General features: G+C 42.2%; 2 protein-coding genes across 2 annotated transcripts; both read left to right on the top strand.

Moving 5' to 3' along the window:
- Window positions 1-351: 351 nt before the first annotated feature.
- On the top strand, window positions 352-1,964 carry pet100 (PET100 cytochrome c oxidase chaperone). Its single transcript, XM_067233267.1, has 4 exons — window positions 352-466; window positions 961-1,047; window positions 1,356-1,388; window positions 1,503-1,964. The coding sequence occupies exons 1-4, from the start codon at window positions 440-442 to the stop codon at window positions 1,590-1,592; spliced, it is 237 nt and encodes a 78-aa protein (XP_067089368.1). The 5' UTR covers window positions 352-439; the 3' UTR covers window positions 1,593-1,964.
- Window positions 1,965-4,221: 2,257 nt separating this feature from the next.
- Window positions 4,222-11,290, top strand: stxbp2 (syntaxin binding protein 2). The gene is made up of 18 exons (XM_067232543.1): window positions 4,222-4,315; window positions 4,994-5,043; window positions 5,126-5,207; window positions 5,348-5,424; window positions 5,530-5,605; window positions 5,683-5,786; window positions 5,872-6,020; window positions 6,113-6,197; window positions 7,024-7,154; window positions 7,236-7,343; window positions 7,438-7,561; window positions 7,752-7,832; window positions 8,810-8,951; window positions 9,132-9,238; window positions 9,339-9,437; window positions 9,588-9,673; window positions 10,286-10,446; window positions 10,546-11,290. Exons 1-18 carry the CDS (start codon window positions 4,279-4,281, stop codon window positions 10,623-10,625), a joined length of 1,779 nt encoding a protein of 592 aa, XP_067088644.1. The 5' UTR covers window positions 4,222-4,278; the 3' UTR covers window positions 10,626-11,290.
- The last annotated feature ends 2,493 nt before the right edge of the window (window positions 11,291-13,783 follow it).

The following is a 13,783-nucleotide window of genomic DNA, read 5'->3' as shown; positions in this document are numbered from 1 at the left end:
GGAATGTTGGAAATGACCGTCAAAGCCTACTAGTAGCTTATGGAAAAGGTTTGCAAAACGATGCATTGGCGACGATGTGTGGTGGATTATGGTACTGGTGGCAATGTTTTCATCAGGTCACCTTAATTTTCTTTAAAAATATATTGCCTTATTTTCCCTTCGTGCAGTTGCAAGTTGCAAGTGTAGTAATTAATACTAGAGTCTGGCTCGTTCCCAACTATTTTGTCGGGATCAGAATGGTTATATACAGACTAGAATTTATCCAGATTTTTATTTCAAACCTGGCAATGTCAACTGTCTTTTCTCAAACCTGGCAACCCCGATGCTCTTACGTATCAGTGATTGGATATTTACGAAACGACGCAATCACAAAACCAATAGTCTTTCTATATCCCATAGCATGCGGAAGAATCGTGAAGGTTGAGTTTGGAAAGCCAAGATGGGGGTGAAAATAGAAGTGTTTCGGGTATGGGTGATGTAATATACATGTTTATTTGCAATTAATCGCAATGTTACGTCACTCCAGTTTTCCGTTTAGTTATACTGACTGACTGGTGTTACTTTCATTTTAGATAAATAACTAGACTAGCTAATTACAGTACTGTATAGCAGAAGCGTTTGTTTTTCTCCAAAGGAAGGTAGCTAGCACTACAGTTCCAGTGGCACTAGTACTAGCTAGCTACCTTTTATACATTTTCTATAGATAGGCATTCGCTAGTTATGTAGCGTTAGTTAACTTCCCCAGGCATTCATTTCATAACTTTTACACAGCCTATGCTCGCTCGTGTTACTGTATGAGAAAATAAAGAACTCATGGGCTTAATAGCTCAAGCCTGGCAACATCAAGTCACTGCATATATTTAGTAGTAGGGCCTAACTTCTATGGGAGGAGAGGGTTGAATCATCTAAAATGTGTAATTTTACTAACTTAACAACTATACATCTTGTTATTACGTGCAGATGATGCTTTACTTGTCGTTCCCTGTGACCATGTTTTGGATCTCAAATCAAGCTGAGTACTTTGAAGAATACATAGTGAAGAGAAAGGTTTGTTTATCCATCATTTCAGCGTTGGGCAGTAAACTTGCATAGGTTGGAGCACCGGTGAATGTTCTTTGTTATGAATATTTACTGTAGGCATACTGTTCTTTCATTCAACCGGTTAGGTTAGGGAATCGGGCTAGTAATCAGAAAGTCGCCGGTTCGATTCCTGGCCGTGTCAAATGACGTTGTGTCCTTGGGCAAGGCACTTCACCCTACTTGCCTCGGGGGAATGTCCCTGTACTTACTGTAAGTCATTCTGGATAAGAGCGTCTGCTAAATGACTAAATGTAATTCATTGTTTTAACTTTCAGAGGGAGATCTTCCCACCAGACGAGAAAATGCACGTAAGTGAAACAACAATTGAAACGATTATGATTATACAGTGTAAAAGAGTTTAGGTTAATGATCATTTTAGTAAATAATCATGGCAAATCCTCTCTCAATTGTCTGTGCTATAGAGAAAAGAATTGGAAGACTTCAAGGAGCGTATGCGAAACCGCAAGGAGCAGCGAATATTAAAAGAGATTGGCATGGAGTCTGAGCAATGAGGTATCCAGAGCAGATGGGAAGATGCCCCCAGCAGGCGACCAAAGGCCCGCAAGTCAACTATTTGGCCTACAGTTGGTGGAAAACCACCAGAGTGGGACTTGTGCTGAAGGGACTGAACGAATAACGTTGACTTCTATGGAGAATACACCCTACATTAGTGTTCCTGTGCCTCATGAACCACAACACAGTAAACAGTCCTGCGGAAAGACTTTTACAATGCATACATTCATTGCAATCAAATAAGAAAATATTGCATTTGTTGATGTGCACATCACTCATTGTTTATTTCAGATGCAAAATTATTTATTTTTCAATTATTTGGATTTGACCTTACTTTTCTTACTATCCTTCATTAAAGCTTGACTATTGTATTCCTGAAATAGTGTTTTATTATCTGGAGGCTAATTGGGGCACAATAAGTAGAACAAGAAAGATTAAATATGAATGTACCTGAAAAGATATTGCACCCTAACATAAGCGTAACCTCCAACATTGTATAAAAGACTTCCACGGTGCCATGGTCATTAGAAACTATGACATCACAAAGCATGTTATTTGATATTGTTTCCTGTTATCCTCACCACGGTTAAGAAAATAATTGTTTTCTTGACATTAAGTTGTCACGAGGAATAGAGGCCTGTACAGACTTAAATGATGGACGCTGGTAAGCGCTTGTCATCTCTCCTCCAGACTCATACAGTACTGAGGACACCCTTCTGGACACATCACTTTTCAGTTTCTTTGCTACTGGATGAACTAGCCAATGTCCCAAGGGTCACTGGGTGGCTTTTCTGTAAACTTCGCATGTTGGATGGTAGCTATACAGAGAAGTCTCCACGGTGAGATAAAGAATAAGTACAGCGATATGTAACATTCAATCCAGAAGTCCCCTCCATAGCCTCATGAGGAACGTTATTGTGTGTGCATATTGTACAGACAGGAGGTTCAGCATAACACAGTTCAGTGGGGAAAGCTATTCAAGTTTGAGTGCCGGACTTCTGTCAATAGCTCAACAGGGGTCCTACAGAACTGCTTGTGTAGAATATCCATCCGTGAGGTCAGTATCATTTTAAGAAAACAGTATCTTTTGTGTGATTTGGACTATTTATGGAATGAAAAATATTGATGTGTATCAGGTATGTTCATTTGAATTGTATTGAGATAGTTTCTGTATACAGGACAAACAGGGAGGAACATCTTTTAAAAAGGTAAGAAAGAGGATGTTCAGAAACTCAGTTGACCTTTGACAAAATATATGCACCTCATCTTGAGTATTGAGGAATAATAGACCTCTGCCCAAAATTAAAGGGATTTCACATTCAAGACACTTGAATGATAATAGACGGTATTTGGACAGGGCTTTAAATGACATTTAGTCTAGACTTGGGTGAGACTGAAGAGTTATACTGGGTTCCCTTTAACCTCTAACCCCTGTATCTGTGTTGTATTTTAGGTTGGTTACGTCGATTTAAACTTGTCGGAGTTTGCAGGCTCTGGACACGTGACTCGAAACTATATCCTTGAAGGGTATATGAAGGATAACAAACTTGATAACTCCATTATTAAGGTCAGAGAAATCTAAATGCTTTTTTCATGATCGAGCGATACTGATGATGTGCAAGTTGTAAAAAATACTTGACAAAATATGTTTACACAATCATATGTTGCAGATAGGCATACAAATGCAACTGCTTCAAGGAGATCCTTGTTTCAGAGTGTAAGAGAGAGATTACAAAAAATAATTAATAATTAGATTGTTAGCATTGAAGGGGAAATTAATAAAGTTGACTTTGCCTCATCAGCCCCTCACTGCAGTCCCTCTCAACGAGAACATTGCCAACAAAGCTTTCCCACGAGCATACATCCAGTAGTGATTCTGAACCTGGTATGCTCCCTCATCTACTGCCTACACAAGACTATACACACCCAACTGTCAAAGACCAACAGATGTGCTTTCCCCCAGGATCATCAGAAGATAGGCTGCTAGCCATCACAGGTCAGCTACTGGATACCTTGCCTAATCAAACTGCTGAGGAGCAGGAGAGGGGGATGGCGCTTGGCCATCTGACCCGAGTGGGGCATACACGTGTGAATGCTCGGGAAGTGGTTGAGAAACTGTGTCTGGAGAGTTTGGGCTCAGTATCTGAGTTCTCCCCTCCCATAGAAGGTATATTTAATCTGTGCAGGGACTGGATGTTGCCAGGCTTGAACTATTCAGAACATAGGCTTTTCATTTCTTATACACAGACTTTGTTTTTATTTCATCATAGACACAGGACTTGCCTTAATTGTTGGTCATGATGGTTCAACATCCCTTGGTGTAATTCACACTCAGAACAGGTATTGTAGGTTAATTTGAATATATTTAATGGAATATTACATTTGAGAAATTATATAAAATCCTATATGTTTGCCCCATCTGTGTTAATAGGGAATCTGATGTTGAAGATTTGGACAATGTTATAATAATGAAATAAAGACACGTTTCCCACTCAAATCGCAAGCATTTCTTTTTAGACCGACTCTATTGTAGATAGTGGACACTTCCCATAGTTATTACGTTTGGATATTTTTTTCAACTATATCTATATTGTGAGAGTTCACTTCAGCTTTTCAGAGAGGGCGTTGCTGACACTTCAAAAGTTCTAAGAGGAACACAAAAATTAACAATACGGAAGTGTCAAGATGTCACCAAGTGGACTAAAAGCTGTAGTCGGAGAGAGTAAGTAGAAAACGTTATAAGACAGAAACAAAGTTGTACCACCAAGTAGTTTGGTGTTGCTAGTGTGCGATTGTACAGTTCGTTTGGAACAAATATTAAATTGATCACCCAGCAAGTTAGTTAGCTCGTCTGTATATACTTCGTCATACCAGAGCTTCCTTGTTAGCAACCAACTAGCTAGCTAGCTTGTCAACATAACACCCACAAGACAAGTTGTCAAAACCCTATTTCCAAACAAACCTTTTAGCATATGTATCAATGTCTAAAAGGTTAGTTTTAATTATAATCGACGTGGCAGGGTCTTTTGACTTTGGGGTAATATTAGGCTGGGGTAATATACTTGATGTCAACTTGTTGTTGCATTTTGCGGCTGTCTACCTCGTGATCACTCATGCGTTTGACAACATAAAATGCAGTTTACAATTAATATGTTACTTTTACTGATGCAACTGACGAGAATAAACCAGTCCACAAGGAAATTCATATTATAATCAGATCTAAGAAAAATATAGATTCTCGACAACCCGCAGGTGGCAGTATCTTCCATTCCAATATGTCTTTATTTGAATAGGCACAAATGCAGTTGTTAAATGATAATTTGTTAACTGACCACATTGGATGCAATCTTTTGAATAGAAGTTGTGTAGTTTTATGATTTATTTATGCTTCCCCTCTAAGAAATCCTGAACGGAGTCATCAAAAGTGTAAAGAAGGAAGGAGAATGGAAGGTAAGCCCTGGTTCTCTAAACTCTAAACCAGATATTCTTCATCCAAGTCATTCAAAATCAGTAAATCCCATTTGTGTTATAGGTTCTTATTGTCGATCACATCAGCATGCGCATCCTATCCTCTTGTTGCAAGATGTCAGATATCATGGCAGAGGGGGTAACTAGTAAGTGAATCTAGCTCTTCGTAGAATGTGCAAAGTCTAGGCATCACATCTCCATCTAGCTATCCATGACTTGTTTTATCCCAGATATTATCAGGAAAATGAGTCTTCCGCCATGACTTAGAGCTTCCTTCTCTTTGCAGTTGTGGAGGACATTAACAAGCGCAGGGAGCCCATCTCCAGCCTTGAGGCCATTTATTTGATTTCTCCTGTGGAAAAGGTTTGTCTTATAGTTTTTCTTCCAAGTGTTTCAGCCATTATGCACATTTCCCATGGTCCTCCTAAATACAGTTTCCACTCCCCCTTTCTGTTCTTCCAATTGCAGTCAGTTCATGCTTTGATCAATGACTTCAAAGAGACTGCCTTCACTTACAAAGCAGCACACATCTTCTTCACAGACAGTAAGTTGGTTTCATCAAGGATTACACACTGTCAGTATTGTGCGCGGTCTCGTTCTCATTATGAACTCCATCTATAGCTTGTCCTGACGGTCTTTTCGCTGAGATCGGAAGATCAAGATTAGCCAGGGTTATCAAGACTCTGAAGGAGATCAACGTGGCTTTTCTGCCGTATGAGTCACAGGTGAGAGTTTCCAACCATCTCTCTTTTAATTACGGGGATAATGAGACTCAGACACTCACACCTGTTATTACTTTTTTATGTACAGGTGTTTTCCTTGGACAACCCTAGCACCATGCACTCCATCTACAGCCCTGTGGGAAATGCAAATAAAGACAGGTTAATGGAGAATCTGGCGGAACAGATTGCCACCCTCTGTGATACACTGAAGGAGTTCCCTGCCATTCGTTACCGCAGGTACCTAACCCTACCCATCTCATCGTCCGTGGCTGATGTGGCTTTCAACAGGATCCTCAAGCATTGAGTCTGCGTGTGTTTTGTCTTCACAGTGGTCCAGAGGAGAATGCCAGACTGGCTGAGGAAGTTTCTCAGCGTCTAATCGCCCATAAAGCAGACAACCCCAGCATGGGGGAGGTGAGAACCTACATGACAACACTTGAACTGCTTCATCTATCCTGCTCTTAATTGCTGGGGGTTGTGGCAGTTGACTGAAGCTATACTTCTGTTTCATTTCGCAAATGCTGAGCTGCATCTTTCAATGGTGGTTCTCTATTTTCTTGCTTGATTTCCTGTTAACCTGTTTTTCTCAGTGTTTTCACCATCTGCTAGAACCTTCTTCTTCTGGTTTTTCTGTATCTGTCTTTCATGGCTGACATTCCCTTAGGCCTGAGCTGGATCTCCACAGGCATGTATATTTTCTCCCTCTTTTTGTATCTGTCACATCACTTCCCTTCTGTTGCCTCGCCTCACTGTCTCAATAGAGCCTCAAAATATATTTCTTGATTGTGATAGTACCTGTAGGTCGTCTGTCTGACAGTAACACGGGTGTAACCTCTTACTCATCCATGCCTGAAATTCCAATGTTTAATCAAAGATAAACATCTTGACATCCCCAAATCTTATAAATTATCATCTTAAATCACAGATATGTCATCAGGTTATGAAAGGAAATGACCCACCCCACACACAGATCTCATTAGCAGGCCTCTACAGTATATCTACAGTAATATTCTGGTGTCAGGTGGCTGAGCAGTTAGAGAATCGGGCTAGTAATCAGAAGGTCGCTGGTTCGATTCCTGGCCGTGTCAAATTACGTTGTGTCCTTGGGCAAGGCACTTCACCCTACTTGCTTCGGGGGAATGTCCCTGTACTTACTGTAAGTCGCTCTGGATAAGAGTGTCTGCTAAATGACTAAATGTAAATGTAATGTTTTTCTGGACACACCATTTATGGATTATAGGGTGCTGATAAGGCGCGGTCTCAGTTGCTGATTGTGGACCGTGGCTTTGATCCAATCTCCCCTATTCTGCATGAACTGACCTTCCAAGCCATGGTCTACGACCTGCTGGATATTCAACAGGACATATACAAGTGAGTCATCGGTCAGATGGACCTTTTGAAGTGTATGTATGCCTGCAAATAAGACCACACAATCCCCTTACATTGTCATAGACATCAATCTACCGGAATTGGGGACGCTAAAGAAAAGGAGGTTTTACTGGACGAAGATGATGAGTTATGGGTACAGCTGAGACACATGCACATAGCAGATGTCACCATGTAAGTATGGCCGCCTGTAGGAGAAGGCCCTGAAAGGATGAAATGCAGCACATTTGGACGTGAATTCATGCCAGGCCTTCTGAATCTCGCACAGAAAAGTGACCGAGCTGCTTCGGACCTTCTGCGAGAGTAAGAGGATGTGCACCGACAAGTCCAATATCAAAGACCTCTCTCAGATCCTGAAGAAGATGCCGCAGTACCAGAAAGAGCTGAGCATGGTAGGTGTTCCTGCAAAGCACACGACATGCTCCAAAAAGGGGCCGGCCATATGTAAGCACCTGAAGGGAAACCGATCTAACGGCGCATTGAGATGTATGGTTACTGATTTGCCAGTAGAATTTCAGTGTTGTTCATTTGAGAAATCTCTCTATTTGAATTTTGAATTGTTGTCCAATGTTTGATTTCCAGTACTCGGTTCACTTGCACCTGGCAGAAGCCTGCATGAAGAAGTACAAAACTTCTCTGGAAAAGCTTTGTGAAGTCGAGCAGGTCAGTGCTACACAACACAGAGCGGTGTGATAACCCTCTCTGGGAAAAGCTGATGCCAATAACAAAAGACAAGCAGCCGCATGGATTTGGGATGTTTCGGGGGAAATACCTTGAGCTTTGTGTGACAGAAGATTTCAGTGTTGTAACGAGTTGCGGGTAATATATGGGTATCTGGGATCTGTTGGTAGATCATGCCGTTGGTCTGGGGGGCGTCGGCATCATCAAACTCATGTTGGTGACCGAGTACATACTACTCGGTTATGGTTTATGTGAGGATTATGCTGTAGGTGCTGGGCGTGTTCAGCAAGGAATCTTCATGGTAACATTGCATAAACGGCAAGGTCGGGACGTTCCCTTCTGAAATATGGCATAATGCACAGTAAGCTGTTGCATCACTGTTGAACCTCCAACATGACCTCTGTAGTTAATGTTACAGTGCTTTCAGCAGACTATAAACTGGCTGCGTTCAACAGAAACAGAAATGGCAGTGGGTGTCTTGATCCTGCAAGATCACTGCAGTCAGAGAAGGCACAGAGTAGTGATTTATGTGTGTTTTAGGTACTTTAGGACGAACTGTTAATGTGTGTGTGTGTGTGTGTGTGTGTGTGTGGTTGACTTATCACACAGCCCTAGTGGGTCATCATCAGTAGTGTGTCTGAAAGCCTCCTCTTAATCTTATGGGCTGTGCATGATGAGCTTGAGTCTGCATGTACTGTAACATAACTAGAACCAAAAATGCCCGACACTGCATGTGTACATAAAAGTCCCATATTTGAGTAACACTAATCATAGATGGACCATGATGGTGTTGGGTTTTAGGAAGGCATGCCTTTTAGATCTGTGAAGAAGGCTCCTCTTCGATCTCCCTGGAACACATCCATCACAGTCACGACTGTGCATACAGAACTTTGTTTAACTTCAAGTGGTTCTCAGAGGAAGTGGTAATTAAAGCAGCTCTCGTTTTGTGTTGTCCTCAGGATTTAGCCATGGGCTCAGACGCAGAGGGGGAACCCCTGAAGGACGCCATGAAGAGCATTGTTCCTGTTCTCCTCGACACAAACATTGAGCCCTTTGACAAGATACGGATTATACTATTGTACATATTTCACAAGAAAAAGGGTAAGGGATATACGGCACTATTCATCATGTAGTGCTTTATTCTATGTCTAAAAGCACACATCCAATGGTTAAATGCACATCCAATGGATTCACATTTTATGACGCTGGGAATTTATAAAAACGTGATCAAGCTCAGCAGTCATTCTCGTAAAGAATGACACTGTGTGACCGTCACCACAGGGATCGGAGAGGAGAACCTCACCAAGCTCATCCAACATGCCAACGTGCAGGCAAACAGCAACATTATTACCAACATGCAGCACTTGGGCTGCCCCATCATTGCTGGGGTAAGGTGTCCGTCTTTAGTCACACACTCCAGTGCTGTGTCTTTTGGCCACAATGTCCAAACCTTTGGATGGAGTCATGTGACGTTTCTTTGTGTTTTAGGGTCCCAATGCTGGGACAACCCTGCCAGATAAGAAAGAGCGCACAGAGAGCACCTACCAGCTCTCTCGATGGACGCCCACCATGAAAGACGTGATGGAGGTAGGAGAGAACCGGAAAACCGAGGACTGACTTAGTTGCGATGATGTCCCATTGTTTTGGACACCATCCGCATGGTGATTTAGTTGGACACATACCGAGCCGCCAAACGCTCTGTCCAGTCGCCCTGACCGGCTCCATTTGTTTTCCCAGTACGTTATAGAAGACAAGCTGGACAAGAAGCAGTGGCCGTTCCTCTCTGAGCCTGCTCTGATCAGCACCCAGCAGACTGCCGTCAGGTTGGTCTTCCCAAGCATGTGCCCGATTAGTCGTTTTTGGGGGGAAATTATTTAGTATCCTTTTATCCCCCCCCCCCCCCCCCCCCCCCCCCCCCCTTAAGGGCAGTTTGTTCTGCAGCATTTTGTACTACTGGAGCATTGTGTACTATTCTTAGACACACATATGTCTGGGAAGCATGGTAACTTTCATGTCTTGTCCCACCGGAAACCGGCTGATATGGTCAACAGTATTCAAATATCGGAACCACAAGACCTCATCAGTTCCACCTAATGGTTAAGGCTTTGCCCTCTGACCGTTTTGCCAGAGCACACATTCCCGAGTTTTAATCGGAGTGGTCATTAATGTTAACACTGTGATCCCAGTACTAACATCTGGTGGTTTCCTGCTTTATTTAGCTGATGCTGTGATGTAAGTGATCTGAACTCTGTTAAGTCTTTTAGTATTTTAGGTTAAGCACGATGGTACTTACTAATGAATGGGATATCTATATATATATGTATATATATACACACACACATACAGTATATATGTACTTTTTTGTAGTATACAGCCTTTGTTAATTAAGTTGCATAATGCTGAGTTGTAATAACTTTACATGGTGTATTCTACAGCAGTGCACGATTTGGGCACTGGCCCAAGAAAAAGTCTGCAGTAGAGTATCGTTCTGGCCCTCGTCTCATCATCTTTGTGATTGGTGGTGTGTCTCACTCTGAGATGCGCTCGGCCTATGAGGTCACTCGAGCCACCGAGGGAAAATGGGAGGTCCTGATTGGTAAGTGAGACAAAGTTTGGACCCCATTGAACCCCCTAACGAGCACAAACACCCCATAATAATACGTTTTCTTTTTTTATCTTTTTTTCCTGTTCTTAGGCTCTTCGCACATCCTCACTCCCACAAGCTTTCTGCAGGACCTGAAAAACCTGGACCAGGTCCCAGCAGCTGAGGGTTAGACTGAGAAGAGCTGGTGGTCACTGGATAGCTTATCCCAGTGTACTCTTATCTTTCATTGGGAGATTATTTGATACTAGTCTTTTGTTGCAGGGTTGGAGACGTCTGTGAAACAGTTCAATTTTAGATGTAATCATTAAAAGGAAACTTGCTTGTGATTCTTATTTTAATGCTTGGAAGCCTAAAGTAAAACAAATTGTGTGTATATAATGCTGTGATTGAAAATTATGTTCTAAATATTTAATTTAAAGACAGACCTTTATGAAAATTATACAAATCTATTTTTTTTTTGCCTTTTTCTGTAATTGTGTTGCAAATGAGTGAAATATCACCATAATTTTTTCAGATTTACTTGAAAATCCTTTCATCCTGTTTGAAGCAGAACTTTCCTTTGGTTGTTTCATCCCTCAGAATAATGTCCTTCTATTCAGTATGCAATTGTGCCTATCTGTGAAATGTAAACACAGTGGAAAACTCTGATAAACTGACTACTGATGTCCACAGTTACAATAGGTTGTTTCTAGTATTTGTTTCACCTCTGCCAGAATGTCTGTGTTTTCCTCTCAAATGCACTTTTATCATGTACTTTTTTATAAGGATTAGAAGGAAGTGTGGTGGGCCTTTTTGTTTCTTTTGAAAATGATCAATAAAACTTCATGCATTACAATATCTGTCTTCTGTTAGCTATATCCTATTATAAAGTGACCCACAAACACCAGACTTGGGTCTCGACGAGAACATTAAGTATTTGTGAATATACCACCATGAGGTGTATACAATGTCTGTGAGGATGTTTCTACGAGAGAAAAGATCATCCCTCTCCATGAAGAGGATTATATATTTTGCATCTGGGATTACAGATGGCGCTATTAAGCGGAAAGCGACGGCTGGGGCCCTTAATGGGACTGGGTTAATACTTACAGCTTATGTCTTTTATAAAAGCACTCTCCCTCACCACAACCTACTTCTTATGCATTTGGAGCAACCTGGAATCACATCGTATTCTGTTACGGGACTACTACCAGACTGACTGATCAGTTTGTTATCTGAAGTAGGTTGTTCTTTTTTTTATTGTTACCAGAAGTTCTTCACGTTTGCCCGAGAGAAGTGTGATGTCAGCTACTCAGATAGAGATGCGGACTGGAGCCCAAAGCAATGTCCTGGTATGTAACTGAAGCAGTTGTATCTGACAGTCAAGGGTTCAATATATTCTTTCCTATTCCAAGTACATTGTTTTGATTGGCTTTTGTGTGTGTGATGAGTTACAGTATATGATTCTTCAACTTGTTTTAGTATGGTGATACAATAGACAACTACTGCTGTACAGATAAAAACGCAAAATTAAATATGTAATTGTTGCTTTGTTATAGCAGGCTTCGAGGTGTTCTGCACCCATAATTATTCTTACTGAAAGCACTCCAGTGACATCCAGGAAGGTGCAGTCTGTAGAACCCTCCACAACCCAAACCACACCAGAACCAGACCCCACACGTAAAAGTCAAGTACGTAAAACACATTATGGATCATCTGCACTTTTCTCCTTGTGACTTATTTTTCATTTACAATGGTTAGCTTGTGTTCAGGTTGGGTTTAGTTCAGTGTTCCTGATGTGTGTTTCCAAAAGGAAGTCCCCCCAGCTCCAGCAGAGCAGGACAAGTTCTTCTCCATGATCAGTCACTCTCAGAGAGGCCGTATGGATGAGCAGCGCTGCTCCATAGACCCTAGCAGGAGCTCCCCCTCCACACCGAAGAAAACTGCTTCCACAGTTCCCTCAGGTAAGACTTGCATCACAGACGCCTATTAGAACAAACAAATAACTCCATCACGGCCAGAACACTCAAATTCAACATTGTATACAGCACAATTACAGTAGATTATTCCAGAATTGCATGGCTAGAGAGATATGCTCAAAGTCGTGGTTCTCTGACAGGCCCTGAAGGTGACCAGTTCTTCATGCTCCTGGCCAACACTCAGGGCCGCAGGCTGGACGACCAGCGTGTGTCAATGCCTTCGTTACCAGGGATACAGAAAGCCAGTAGCACGTCAACGGCTGGACAGGACTCAAACTACCTGTGTTACATGGTCTCCAAAGCCCAGGTACACGTTGGGCCCATCCTGTAGATCTTTCAAACAAAATATGAGAATGCACTTTTGACATCGGTTTAGTTTACCTCACCACACATCAATCGGTAGAATACGGTTATATTCATTGTCAGTGTTTGGATAAGATGGTTCAATCATTTTCAGAGTTCCCGGATGGAGGAGCAGAGGTGTTCTTTACCCCAAATCCACTTGAGCCAAGGGTCTCCTGCTGCCCAAAGGAAGAACTGCCTAGAACCAGGCTCTTCCAGCAGAGGTCCTCCAAGATCTGCCTCCTTTAGCCCAGGCTCAGAGATAGAAAGGCCCAACATCAAGGATAAACACACCCAGGCTCAGGTTTGTACCGCTGATCCCCACTCATCATTATGGCTGACGTGCTTTCTGTCATCCCACTGGACTTTCAATTCCTTTTGCATTGTCTACGTCAAGCAATGGGTCTCACCTCAACACAGTCCTGATAAGCTTGTTGTCTTCTGGTGCATTGAATCATCCAATAGAAGGTCCCCCCGATGGCGGAGCAGGACAAGTTCTTCTCCATGATCAGTCACTCTCAGAGAGGCCGTATGGATGAGCAGCGCTGCTCCATAGACCCGAGCAGGAGCTCCCCCTCCACACCGAGACACAGTGGCAGCACAGTGCCGTCAGGTGTGATTGACTTCTCAACAAATTCAAAAGAAGTTTTCTTTTTTTCTTCACAATGTCAGAGTTGTTTTACATTTGAATGGTATAACCGTGAACTCCTGAATCCTTCTCTCTCACCAACAGGTCCTGAAGGTGACCAGTTCTTCAGGCTCTTGGCCAACACTCAAGGTCGCAGGCTGGATGACCAGCGCGCAACTCTTCCATCAGTGCCACAAATTCAAAATGGAGGAAGCACATCAAAGTCTGGACAGGACTCAAACCACCTGTGTTACATGGTCTCCAAATTCCAGGTTGGTCCCCCTATGAATAACAAGGAAGTCATTTAGATCATATATTGTAACCAATGGAGGTCAGCTCTGTAAAGTCGTTTTTGGCACAATTGTATCATGTTCGATATGTATTGTTCCACTTTTCAGGG

Source organism: Osmerus mordax, chromosome 3 (genome assembly GCF_038355195.1).
Source record: "Osmerus mordax isolate fOsmMor3 chromosome 3, fOsmMor3.pri, whole genome shotgun sequence".
Lineage (NCBI taxonomy): Eukaryota > Metazoa > Chordata > Actinopteri > Osmeriformes > Osmeridae > Osmerus > Osmerus mordax.
The sequence above is the reverse complement of the archived record's forward strand: the minus strand, read 5'-3'. Positions and strand labels throughout refer to the sequence as shown.

Bases quoted from the DNA above. Each gene is read 5' to 3' on its own strand.
- pet100 (XM_067233267.1), top strand. From the start codon at position 440: ATGGGGGTGAAAATAGAAGTGTTTCGG. The intron at 467-960 runs GTATGGGTGATG...TATTACGTGCAG, and splicing joins TGAAAATAGAAGTGTTTCGG to ATGATGCTTTACTTGTCGTT. The intron at 1,048-1,355 runs GTTTGTTTATCC...TTTAACTTTCAG, and splicing joins AATACATAGTGAAGAGAAAG to AGGGAGATCTTCCCACCAGA.
- stxbp2 (XM_067232543.1), top strand. From the start codon at position 4,279: ATGTCACCAAGTGGACTAAAAGCTGTAGTCGGAGAGA. The intron at 5,425-5,529 runs GTTTGTCTTATA...TTCCAATTGCAG, and splicing joins TGATTTCTCCTGTGGAAAAG to TCAGTTCATGCTTTGATCAA. The intron at 5,787-5,871 runs GTGAGAGTTTCC...TTTTATGTACAG, and splicing joins TTCTGCCGTATGAGTCACAG to GTGTTTTCCTTGGACAACCC.